General features: G+C 41.3%; 1 protein-coding gene across 3 annotated transcripts in view; it reads right to left on the reverse strand.

Moving 5' to 3' along the window:
* Positions 1–247: 247 nt before the first annotated feature.
* Positions 248–12,654, reverse strand: part of AMPH (amphiphysin) — a 179,786-nt gene continuing 167,379 nt past the window's right edge. For 2 of the 3 annotated variants that reach the window (XM_036864432.1, XM_036864431.1), the window contains 4 exons: positions 10,255–10,464; positions 8,257–8,496; positions 5,630–5,731; positions 248–1,476 (listed from right to left, as the gene is read on the reverse strand). In XM_036864432.1, the coding sequence (XP_036720327.1) occupies positions 1,369–1,476; positions 5,630–5,731; positions 8,257–8,496; positions 10,255–10,464 (660 nt within the window). In that variant the 3' untranslated portion in view covers positions 248–1,368. The remainder of the gene's footprint in view (positions 1,477–5,629; positions 5,732–8,256; positions 8,497–10,254; positions 10,465–12,654) is intronic. The other variant, XM_036864433.1, reaches the window with a different exon arrangement.

Here is a 12,654-nt window from a genome sequence, read left to right on the forward strand (position 1 = left end):
AGGGGCCTCCACTGAAAGCTGTTATTTGTGCCGTAGTGATTGCCAGGCAGCAGGGACCACCGCGTGCCCAGCAATGATTGGGATGCAGGGGTTTGCAGAAGGGAGGTGAGCTGCGGAGCACAACCCGGAGGGACAAGCACATTTCTGCACAAGTAACAACTCCAACATAGACTGTTTCAAGCAGTGTACCCGAATGCAACAAGCTTTCCATAACAAATGACTCATCGGAAGGAGTCAAGGTCATTGCTGGAGATTACCCAAGGTTTATTTGGAATGACACAGCACTGAAAACAGAATCGTTACAGATGACTTGTGGATACAGCATACATCATCTATATCTTATTTTCGGACGATCTGTGAAGATGAGTTGCATCAATAAAAAGACGTGGAAATATATAGGAGCTTTCTGAAATAGTGTTCTCTGGAGGTGGATGTAAACGCCGCATCAGCTAGCCAGTCTCGGAAAGGCAGAAATTAAGACAATTTAGCTGCTGATGGCAACTCGCCCACCTCCAGTCATGGTGGCCGGACATCCAGATCATCAGACTCTGCTTTCTCCAAAGGGGCAGCAGCTCCGACGTGCCGTTAGTCATCGCATCCTGAAGAATGCACATTCCGAACACAGATACTGTCCACTCTTTTGGCAATGGGATGGCTGGTTTTGCCCAGAGGCAAAACTGCAACTGTGATGCCAGACGGAATAAGAGCAACGCATGTATCAATGACACATAAGAGGCTAAAAAGCTACAATGGAAAGGAGAGAGCGCAACTATGTATATGTAGCCTTGTGTATACACATAGATCCAGGAGTGATGAGAACTAGCTCGTGTGACTGTGTGTCCGTATATATATATAGAGAGAAGTGCTGGTAAAGAACAGTGACAACTTTTGCAGCAGTTTCGTTTTAAACACAGTAAATGTGAAAGGGAGGGAGAGAGAGAGCACGTGCTCACACCTGCACAGGGGAATAAGATAATCTCGTATTACAGGACAATTCATCACGTCTTCTGCAGGGAAGCCACTCAATACCATACACTTGGTGCAGAGAAATTAAGGTTCTGGTCTGGAGAAAGCTACTTTAGAACTGGTGGGAGGGGGGTCGAGTATACAAGTCTCCACAGCTTGGACAAAGCACAAACAAACCTGTTAGCAAGAACGTGGGAACCAGTGAAGACTTTTTCCTTAATTTACTTGTTTTTTTTCCTCTAAACATTTGTTTGCACACATGCTTCATTGACATAGGCTTCCAAACTTTGTCTGGCATTGGTCTGTAAATCACTAAGAGTGTCATAGCAAAAGTGAACTCTTCAGGTTTTCACAAAGGTTTAAAAACCCAGTAATCAGGCTCTTTCTACAATACTTCTGGCCCTAATCCAGGCGCCGGGTGAAGTTCTCTGGAAAGAGGCCTTTGTACGTGGCGAGGTCTCTGTACTGAAGCCAGTCTGATTCCTTCACACCTACCAGCCAGCCTGCATCCTGCAAGACAAAGACAGGGCTTTCAGAGTCCAACAAACTACTGGAAAAATCTGCATTGCCAAAGATTAATAAAATAATGGGTTTAATGAGCATTGTGGTCCTGCACGAGGATGACGCATTACATGTAAACAGGTGTGCTGAGCTCAGGGGGAAGGCTTGTCCCAAGTAAGCTGTTAGTTAAAAAAAAAAAAAAGGAGGGGCTTCCCTGGTGGCGCAGTGGTTGGGAATCTGCCTCCCAATGCAGGGAACACGGGTTCGTGCCCTGGTCTGGGAAGATCCCACATGCCGTGGAGCAACTGGGCCCGTGAGCCACAGTTACTGAGCCTGCGCGTCTGGAGCCTGTGCTCTGCAACAAGAGAGGCCGCGATGGTGAGAGGCCCGCGCATCGCGATGAGGAGTGGCCCCCGCTCGCCGCAACTGGAGAAAGCCCTCATACAGGAACGAGGACCCAGCGCAGCCATTAAAAAAAAAAAAAAGGAGTAAACATATGAAATTATTTTATGTATATTGTTAATTGAAGGTTAACATTAATATTATAATTTTGTATAAAGTATAGTGAATTGATGCTAACTGGATTATGACGTAAGTCCTTAAGGAAGAGGACAGAATTAGAATTATAGCCAGTGCAGGGAATTCCCCGGCAGTCCAGTGGTTAGGACTGCATGCTCTCACTGCCGAGGGCCCGGGTTCAAACCCTGGTCAGGGAACTAAGATCCCACAAGCCAAGCAGTGTGGGAGGGAGGGAGGGAAGGAGGGAGGGAGGGAGGAAGGAAAGAAGGAAGGAAGGAAGGAAGGGAGGGAGGGAGGGAGGAAGGAAGGAAGGAAGGAAGGAAGGAAGGATGGATTATAGCCAGTGCAAAGAGAGGAACACCGGGTGAAAATATCACACACAGGACCATTTCCTGTCCTGCGGATCACAGTGAATAAAAGGCTTGAGGACCAGTGGGGCTGGAATATAGTGCTGACAAGGCAATGGAAGGTCTTTTATTTCATCCTCAACCACTTGCTTATAAGAAGGAACTCTGTCTGCCAGCTCACATCATGTAACTGAAATAAACCACCATATACAAGGCTTCCCAAATACTAACAGCTCGATATGTGTTGCCTGGTATCACTATTGTGTTTGTTGCTTTTCAAGTTTATATAAACTACAAAGCTGTTTGATGTCATGACATTCTTGCTGGAAACATTTGTAGAGTCTGTAAATTACTCCTCATGAACATTTGTCTATCGTATAGGCGTGCCCTCACAAAAATGAAGACAGTTAACCACGGAAAGTTTAAAGAACCCATCCCTGCCTGGTCATACAGCATGGGAGACCAAACGTAAAACTGAGAAACAGAGGTTGCCATCTGCCCTTGGCTTTCTGGACATAAGCAGAGGCTAGTTGGGAAAAGCTGAGTTGAAGGAACTATTTTAAACACACAGACCGTATGAAGTGAAACGAGAGGGAAATGACTACCTTTATTATGTTAACCAATGCAGGAAAGAGATCCCACTTAAAATGAGGGATAGCCGGATTTAATCTGAACCAATCCCCAATATAGTTCAAGTACATCAGATAAGACAAGGTCTCAAAAATTAAATAAAGAAGCTGAATACACTCCCTTTGATATAATCTGAGACCATAAATTGTTGCTGCTATATAGACAAGAAATATAAGCATTTAGACAGGCCAATTTTTGAAGGCAGAAAAAAAAAACACTGAGAAAAAAATGATTAAATAAAATAACTGATAAAATCCTAGCTGATGAGGAAAAGTGTCCTCTATAAAATTATGATGTTGTGTATGTGTAGGACAAAGTTATACTTAGAGTAAAAGATGATAACTAAATATTTTCTAAACCTCTAGTAGACATAAAAAAGGTCATATTTTCCCCTCAAGTGTCTATATTTGACTTTATTTACAGCGGGTGAAAAATCTAATGGAGCCAAGTGGAGTCACGCATTTTAAAATAGTTTCAATAAAGACAAAAATAAAGGGTTGGCACAAACCCATAATCAAGATATATTCCAACACATACATTCTGAAATGCAACTTATAAAGTGAAGAATCATAGTTAATATCAATCTTTAGTGAGGAAAATATAGAAAATTAAATTTTAACTGCTTAAAACTTGTGGTAGACTAAAGATTTCCAGTTTGGGTAGTGGCAAAATAGCTGGTATCAGACAAATGCTTTTGCATAGAACAGTTATAAACAGTAGAACAACTATATGTTTATATGTAGTTATATATACATATGCATACAGAAATGCAATTATTTATATTTAGAAATGACAGCTATAAAATATAAGTTTATATATTAGAATTTTACAAATAATGGAGTTGTGCATGTATAACAACTATTTGAAGGCACTGAAAATGACCAAAAGCAGGTAGAAATTAGGGGATATTTAACCCTTGAAACTGCATTGGGTGAGATCTGTTAATGGAGTTTTCTCCCTGAGGATCAGCCTCAGTCTGTGTGACGCAGGGCATTCAGAGGAGCACTTTTATGGAGAATATCTTGAAAGAGAGAACTACAGAGAACTACTATTTTGAAAGAGAGAACTACTAAGAAATTTAAAGCAGCTATTGTAACTCGGTTCAAGTACTTAAACTGAAAGATGGTAATAATGAGAATAGATGGGAAAATCTCAGCAAAAAAACAGAAACTATATAAAAGAAAACATAGAAATTATAGACCAGTGTAAGTAATATCTGAAATTAAAAATTCCCAAGATCAGATTAACAACAAATTCAAAGCAGCAGCAGAAAGGATCACTGTACTCGAAGAAGATAAATGGAAATTAGCCAATGTGAGTACAAAGAGGAGTAAATACTGAACAAAAAAACCCAGAGTCTTAGACATCAAGAAGTCCAACATATATATAATTGGAGACAGAGGAAAAAGAGGTGAAAGAGAGGGAAAAATTAGGAAATAATAGCCAAAAATCTTCTGAATGTAATAAAAAAAAAATCAAGATACAAGTCTAAGGAGCTCATGAACCCCAAGCATGAGACCTATAAAAAAAAATAACACCTAAGCACATTATAGTTGAACTGATGAAAACGAAAGATACAGAGAAATTCTAGAAAGTCCTCAGGGAAAAAGCCACAGTGTATACTGAGAAACAAGGTTAAACAAATTACAGCTGACTTCTAATATAAATAGGAGAGAGCAGAAAACAATGGAGCAATGTCTTTAAAGAGTTGAAAGAAAAAAAATCCAACTCAGAATTCTTCCTCTAGTGAAAAATCTTTAAAAATGAACATGAATAAAGGCATCAAATAAACGTCATGTAAACAAATGCTGAGAGGATTTACTGCTAGAACATCAGCACTCTAGGACTCAGTCTTTCAAGTGGAAAGGAATTGAGACCAGATGGAAACTCAGCTCTATAGGGAGAAATCAGAGCACTATAAATGGCAAACATGTTGGTAAATATCAAAGACTAGCTTTGGGCTTCCCTGGTGGCGCAGTGGTTGAGAATCTGCCTGCCAATGCAGGGGATACGGGTTCGAGCCCTGGTCTGGGAAGATCCCACATGCCACGGAGCAACTGGGCCCGTGAGCCACAATTACTGAGCCTGCGTGTCTGGAGCCTGTGCTCTGCAACAAGAGAGGCCGCGACAGTGAGAGGCCCACGCACCGCGATGAAGAGTGGCCCCCACTTGCCGCAACTAGAGAAAGCCCTCGCACAGAAACGAAGACCCAACACAGCCATAAATAAATAAAAAAAAAAGACTAGCTTTTTTTCTCTTTATTTCTTTAAAAGATAACTTATGGTTAATGCAAAAATATATATAAATTTATATTTTATAATATATTTTATAAGTATAAAATATATTTTATATATATTTTACATATTTTCATGAGTTTATAATGAGGTTTTTTAATGATTTTGAGATACCTAGACACTTTTGCCTGATATTGGTAATTTATGCTTTGTCATCTATTTGTATTAAAAAATTATATATAATAGCATCCCAATAGCATCCCAGAAGAAGTGTCCTAAAAATCTAGTTAGTGATGCTGTGACCTTAAGCCCTTTTCAGAGCTGTCGCACAGCATCTCAGAAGGTAGAAACGTCTTCAGGAAGTCACCGTGCCCAACTGACTCTCAGGAAAAACCAATACAGCCTGCAGAACTTTCCACTCTCATCCTTTACCTGGTCAGCTTCCGAATCTGCGGGCACCACCAACACCACGTCACCCCTTTGTAAGGTAAGCTCATCAGAATTTGCTGCCTCGAAATCATGCAGTGTTTCCACCTGCAAAAGATTGTAAGAGAACCGATTCATTTTAGAAAGAAAAGGAGATGTAAAATTAAAGTCTCTCAGCCAGATTATCAGCAGGCTCTCTGAGAAGCATCTCCAAGCTGGATAAAAAAGGATGAAGATGAGTCACACCCCAAGGAAGAAGGCCGCTGAAGACAGAAAAGAAATCCTAATCTCTGTTTACTTAAAATATCTCAGTCTTACAGACTGATACTGAGGCCACTTGAATGTATATTTAGTAAAGCAATGCCTTCTGCAAGAACTAAAATGTGCATTAATGAAATTTTAATTCATCATATTTTTGTTAGAGATTTGCATTGTATTATCATCAATGTTTTGTTACTGTTTGTTTTTAAACCCGAAGTAAAGATACCTAGTGAAAAGTTCCTCTAACCCCAGCTTCTGTAAAATAATAATTGAGAAAACCATCACTTGCATGTTATATGGGAATTACTAATTAAGCCTGTGATCAATTTCTTTATAAGCAAACTTCCTTCCCTATCTTACCCTTTAAACCATGACAATCTGTTTCTTTTCCTTCTCTCTTTTTCTGGTTTTTAATTGAAATATATTTGACATGTAACATTGTATAATCTAAGGTATACACCGTATTAATTTGATACACTTATATATGGTAATATGATCGCCACTGTAGCGATAGCTAGCACCTGATCAGGTTACATAATTATCATTCTTTTTAGTGGTTGGGTTAATTAAGTTCTAGTCTCTTAGCAGGTTTGATGACTATAATACAACAGTGTCATCTATATTCACCATGGATTAGATCTCCAGGTCTACTTTACTATTTGCTGCAAGTTTCTACCTTTTAACAACATCTGTCTTAACCCACCACCCTTCTTTCCCTTTTGTTTTGAAAGATTTCTTTAAAATTTGATTACAGAAAATTTTTAAAAAGCAAAAGGAGAAAGAGTACTATAATGAACCCCCATGGACTCATCACCCAGCTTGGATAATGATTTAGTCATGGCCAGTTTTCTCTCTCCCATATCCCTCGCCTCAATCCCACTGCCAAGATTAAACACCTGGCTTTTAAGTTGTGTATTTTGCATACAGAGTCATAACATGTCAGAGCTGGAAATGACTATCAAATTCATTTTTCTGATGAGAAAACTGAAGCCCAGAGAGAGGGTAAGTGCAATTCCCCATCTCACACTGCAGCTAGTGAGCAAAGCCAGGGAGGGACCCAGCCAGGCCTGGCTTTGCATGGCACCTGCCCCCTTGATTTCATGTCCTCTTCTTAAAACAGAACCCAGTGGGACACATGTCCTCACTGGCCACAAGTCTAGCTTTTTTCTCCACATTAATTCATTCATCAATCCCACCTGGACCCACTGGAGGTGACAAGGTAGCAGTTACTTTGTAATGAGCAGAGAGAGAGAAGAAGAGGACTCTACTCAATCCCACCCCGACAAACACACATAGAGTTAACACTTTTTAAAAGACAAAGAGCTGAATTAGGAAATGCAAAATCAAACATGCAAATTAACATTCCAACTATATTCTGTTAGGTAGGATTATCTGCCTTTAACCCCTGGCTTACACTAGGGTCTTAAGTACTACTTAAGTACTAGGTATTCACTGGGTTTTTGGTATGCACCCTTCCTTTTATGAAGACTTTAGTAGCCATTTGATGGCCTCTCTGAGGAAAACCTTCTTGCCATTATTTTTTATCCTTACCGTGGAAGCCCATTAAGATAGTTATTAACTTTCAAAATATTTATTGACTGCCTACTCTGTGCCATGCACTACAATGAGGTGCCAGAGCTGACTGAACGATTCATGTATCCTGCCCTCCATGGGGGACCCGATGAGCCCACGGATGATTTCAAGCCCTGGGCTCTAGGGGGCGCTCGGGAGGGCACGCCCATTCACTATCAAGAAGAAATCCACCCATTCACTACCAAGGGGCATATCATTTACCCTGTGGCGAACTTTCTTTAATTATTGGTTGTTAAAATATGGAAAGACATGACTGTGGTTCTTGTAGCCCAGCAGCTTTGAAACCTTGCCATGTTACAATGGGATGTGGGAATAAAGCCTAAGGCAGTCAGAGCACAAATATATATAGCAAAAAGATTAAGAATCAGACAACCAAATTTGCACAAAAGGACCTCAAAGCAAAGGAAGGACAAATGACCACCAGATTAAAAAATAACAAATGTTAAGAGATCTGAAACACATTTCTCCTTTTTAAAAGAGAATCAGCTTTAATTTAAGTAAAACTGTATCGCAGGTCATAGAGAACTGAAAATATATTTAAAAATCAGGTGTGGCACTGCAAATGTATCCCTTCCTGCAGATAAGACAACCAAACGCACAAGCTTTTGAACTAAACAATGAACCTCGTTAACTGCAAATCAAATGGTACACAGTTCTCAAGTAGGGCTAAATTTAATTTCACTCTGCTCTCCATCCAAAGTGACAGATTTTTCTATTACGTTTTCCTGACATTGAATAAAATAAAAAAAAAACAAAATAAAAAGAAGAAATGTTTAGACCTTGTAGAGGAAGCCGGGAGGCCCTTCCTGGAAGGCCTCGCTTGCGGAGGGGGCGGCCGGCTGGGAGGCCTTGCCCGCTTTCTGCTCCTCCGAGGCCAGCGCTGGCGTCTCGCCGGTGGAGCCCGGAAGAGCCGTGTCGGCAGTTGCCTCCTTGAACTCTGCACCCATGGTCTCTTCGTGTTCTCCCTCCCCTTCATTGTTGGAGGCGGGCTGTATGACCACCGAAGGGATGACCTTCTCCTAAAGGAAGAAAAATGTGGTTGGCAGCGACTGGGAAAGAAGACTTCTGTACCCTCCAAGAGTGGCCGCTATCCCACCCGACGCTGCCTGCTTCCACTGTCCCCACCTCCCCCATTCAGCTAAATGCCTGCTGTTCCCTTCTTCTGGCCTTTGGCCCTTCCACCTTGCAGGACCTTCCTCTCGACATGGCTTCCTTTCTATCTCTCCTGAGACAGAAGCCCTTAGTAGGACTAATTTCTGGATCCTTGAACAACCAGGAAGTTTGGTAAGAGTGAGGTTTTCCTAGGGAAACTGGGAAGTGGGATAGGAGGCTTCGGGGAGAGAGGGCGAGTCACCATGGGGTGGGGGGACAATCCTGAAGGGGAATGTAGTAGGACTCCAAGGACGCTCTCATTTTCGCAGTGGTCCGTTCTTGTCCCACCGAATAGTAACCCTCGCTTGAAACTGACATTTCACCTCCTGTGACTGCTTTTCTCCTTGAAACCATATTGTTGGTAAAGATCTGGTGGCCCGTGTGTGGAGATAATCTGCCTGTCCTTTGCTTGTCGATTATCATCAGAGCCCACACTGCAGTGACAACTTGAGGGATGACAAGTCCCACCAACCACTGTAAGTACGGTGTTGTCTGGGGGGAAAAGCAGAACCAAAGGATCAAGATCTCTCTTTCATTTTTTAACAAAGGTGAGCACTGAGGGGAATTTCGCTAGCATAATGGAAGCCTGGAGATCAAGTTCGATACATCCTCAGGCATCAGTGGACACAGGCACCTCCATTCCTCAATTTGGAGAAAACAATACACTCTTTCAACAAGCATAGCAATACGTACAGGAATATGCCTGGCATTGTGACAAAGACAATCTAACGGAAAAACGGCATATACGTATGAGTTATTTCTCTAAGGAGTACTGCTACCTGCTGTTTGAAGGGATCATTCAATTTCAAGCTTTAAATAACTCTGGAGAGATTATTGGAAATTTATTATGAGTAAAATCATCAGGAAAAAGCAAAGCCTCACATTAAGCCAACTCTTCACTGTTTCTACTTAGAAGAGCAAGAACATGGGCTTCAGAAAAGCGGTCCTTGCTTTGGCTCCTGGGTTTGAGGCTCCACGTTAGGAACGTCTGCATTTGTTGCCTTTGAGTGTCTCTCTGAAGAAATGAAGAACTTGGGTAACTCCAACTTCATGTACGTATCAATGACCCATTTTCTTTTGAAAGTGCCAACACAGGGGTGGGCTTTTGGTGCAAGGAGCCTAATGGTGAGTTTGGGGCACTGTAATAAAAATCATGACCACAAAACAGTAATTACAGTAATATGATTTAACTACTAATACGGGCTTCTCACCATGTGCCTGGCAGCTGGCTAAGCACTTTGTGGCTGTTTTCTCACTGCATCCAACAGCCCTGTATTTGTTCTATCATATTCTCTTCCTCCTTCCCCCATTCTCATCCTTCTCACTGTGCTTCACTCCTTTTCTCCGTCACGTTATTCCACGGTTTCCTTTGCCCCTACCCGTGCTTAAGCCCAGTCTGCCAGAGCAGTAGGGGCCCGTGTGCAGCCTCGCAATGCTGATACTAGAGAATGCTGCGGCCGCTCTTCCTGAGAATGGACTATTTCGTTTTGGTGGAGTGCAGTGCCACAGCACGGCTACCAACTGTCCACGACTCCACATCCCACAGAGGTACCACCATTAACCAACAGACAGAGGATTTCAATGGGCGGTATCTCCCTAGAACCTCCATTTACTAGGACATGTACCTGAGTTGCTGCTGCTTCTGTCTCTACCGGTTGAGGTCTGTCACCATCTACAGCCTCTGCGGCTTCGGTGTCAATCTTGGCCTCCTCTGAACTCGCTCCTTCTCCAGCAGGAAGAGTCACCTTCTCTGTCTCTGCTTCCCCAACGGGGGCCCCCTCGGCTGCCGGCACCAAGGGCCCAGCCGTCACATCAGCATCCGTTCCAGGGATGAGCTGTAAAGCAGAAACCAAACAGGCTGTGTCTGTCTCCACGGGCCTCAGTAAGAGTCAGACTCAGCCCTTTCACGTCTCTCCCCTCCGCCGAGGCCATCAGACTTCCAGGCTTTCTTTGTCATGTCCTGAAGCCCAGGATGCAGGTACACCAGAGTCTGCCATTTGTTCAACAAACCCTGACTCCTCTTCCTCCTGGCCCGCAACAATGCTGCATTCCTCAGCTTTCCTTGCAGTTGGGTGTAGCACATGGAATTTGAATGGAAGTGACACATGCCGCTCCTGAGACATGGCTTTTAAGGTGTGCGTGGTCCCCTCCTCAAGCTCTTTCTAGCTTTGTTGGCTGAAAGCAGAGGGCGGCAAGGCTGTAGAGGCTATCTGAGTGATGAAGTGGAAGGGGCCCGGGCCCGATACTACCTGGGTCATGGAAGAAAGCCACTTGAAAGTACCCTCATCACACAAAGTCAGAATTTAGAAAAACTGTATTTTAGTATGAACTTTCAAATCTTCATGGGGAAAGGTCCCAGAAGCTAAATCACAGCCATGAAAAAAAAAAAAAAAATTAGGAACTTTCTCAACGAGACCTCTTGAGAATGAAGGGAAAATCATTTTCGTCATCAAATATGCAATATAATCCAAAAATCAAATCAGACTTTGGGTCCTTTACTGAGAAAAGCAAGATAGAAAAAAAGAGAATTTTGTTTCTAAGGTTGGAACGCAGTCAGAAGAGCTTTAAATAGTATTTAAAACTTGTAATAATGAAATAAAGTGCAATCAGAAGTTTTAGTTTTGCACAGATTGGCTATGGAGTCCAAGTCTTGAACAAGACTCTCACATCAGTTTGGCAGACGTGATTTGAGAGGTTCAAATCAGAAAGACTGAGAAAGAAGGAGAATTGTAGCTTGGTCTTATATGATACACTCAGGACGCATCTTTCAAAAACTGATCTTGCCAGCTGATATGATTAGCATTAGCCATTCCTTTTCTTTATTGAATAAATTCTACCCAGTCTGTCCTACTAAGTTAGGAAAGCTCTGATGTTGCAGATATTAACTGTCAAACCCAGAATACTGAAAAGGGTGATGGAGAGTGCCTGCCAATCGGGCCTCAGAAATGGGACATGGAGATTCTGAGCTACACACCTACAGTCACAGCAGGGCACTTTTTAAAATAACAACTTTCTTCTGACTCAAATTTACTTTTATTTATAAAAATAACCCATTGCAGTATACACACTACTAAATAGAAATCAGATAACCAACAAGGACCTACTGTATAGCACAGGGAACTATACTCAGTATCTTGTAATAATCTATAAAGGAGAAGAATCTGAAAAAGAATACACACATATATATATGTATAACTGAATCACTTTGCTGTACACTGGAAACTAACACAACATTGTAAACAAACTATACTTCAATTAAAAAAAAGAAAAATAAATAAATAACCTGTTGCAGAATACATTTTTCTGCAACATTTTACTTTAGAAATGAAAAATAATGCTAACAATGTAGTATTTGTTATAAGTATTACTCATATTCTTAGAAATTTACTTCCCTCTCTTAGGAGAATTTCCTATTATGAGAATTTGGCTCTCCATACGGTATGCAATGATCCAAAATGCAGCCACTGGCCATTACATGGCATTTATTTTTTTTTTCTACTCTGGCATTAAAGCACATGACTTCAGAAAAGTAATCCTTCTACTTGAATTGTAATATACTTATTTAAGGTGAATTATAAATGCTGATAATTACTGAAGTGGGGTAACAGGTACAGGGGGATTTATATTTAGGTGAATGATTGAAAATTCCTATAATAAAAAGTTAATTTAAAAATTTAAGAGAATTGCATCTCTTGTTTTACATAAACGGGTCTTTATATATATATGTTTGTTACCATTGTTAAAAGAGTAATACTCAGAATATATATTAGGAGGGCATCTTAATTCTAAGAAGAGTAATGAACAACTGCTCTTAGCTTTACTGTTGGAGAAACCAACAAGCTCTCTCCAGGATCCTAAGGACCTAATGAATTTTCTTCCTCATCGGCAACTATACATAAAGACAATGTGCATGCAATGAACTTATGAGCTCAAATGTAGAAAACAAGTTGTATTGTCATCATTCTAAGTTTTGTATGCTTTCCATCTGTCTGGAAAAATCACACCTATGGAGTGAACATGCCCCT

This window comes from Balaenoptera musculus, chromosome 9 (assembly GCF_009873245.2).
Source record: "Balaenoptera musculus isolate JJ_BM4_2016_0621 chromosome 9, mBalMus1.pri.v3, whole genome shotgun sequence".
NCBI lineage: Eukaryota > Metazoa > Chordata > Mammalia > Artiodactyla > Balaenopteridae > Balaenoptera > Balaenoptera musculus.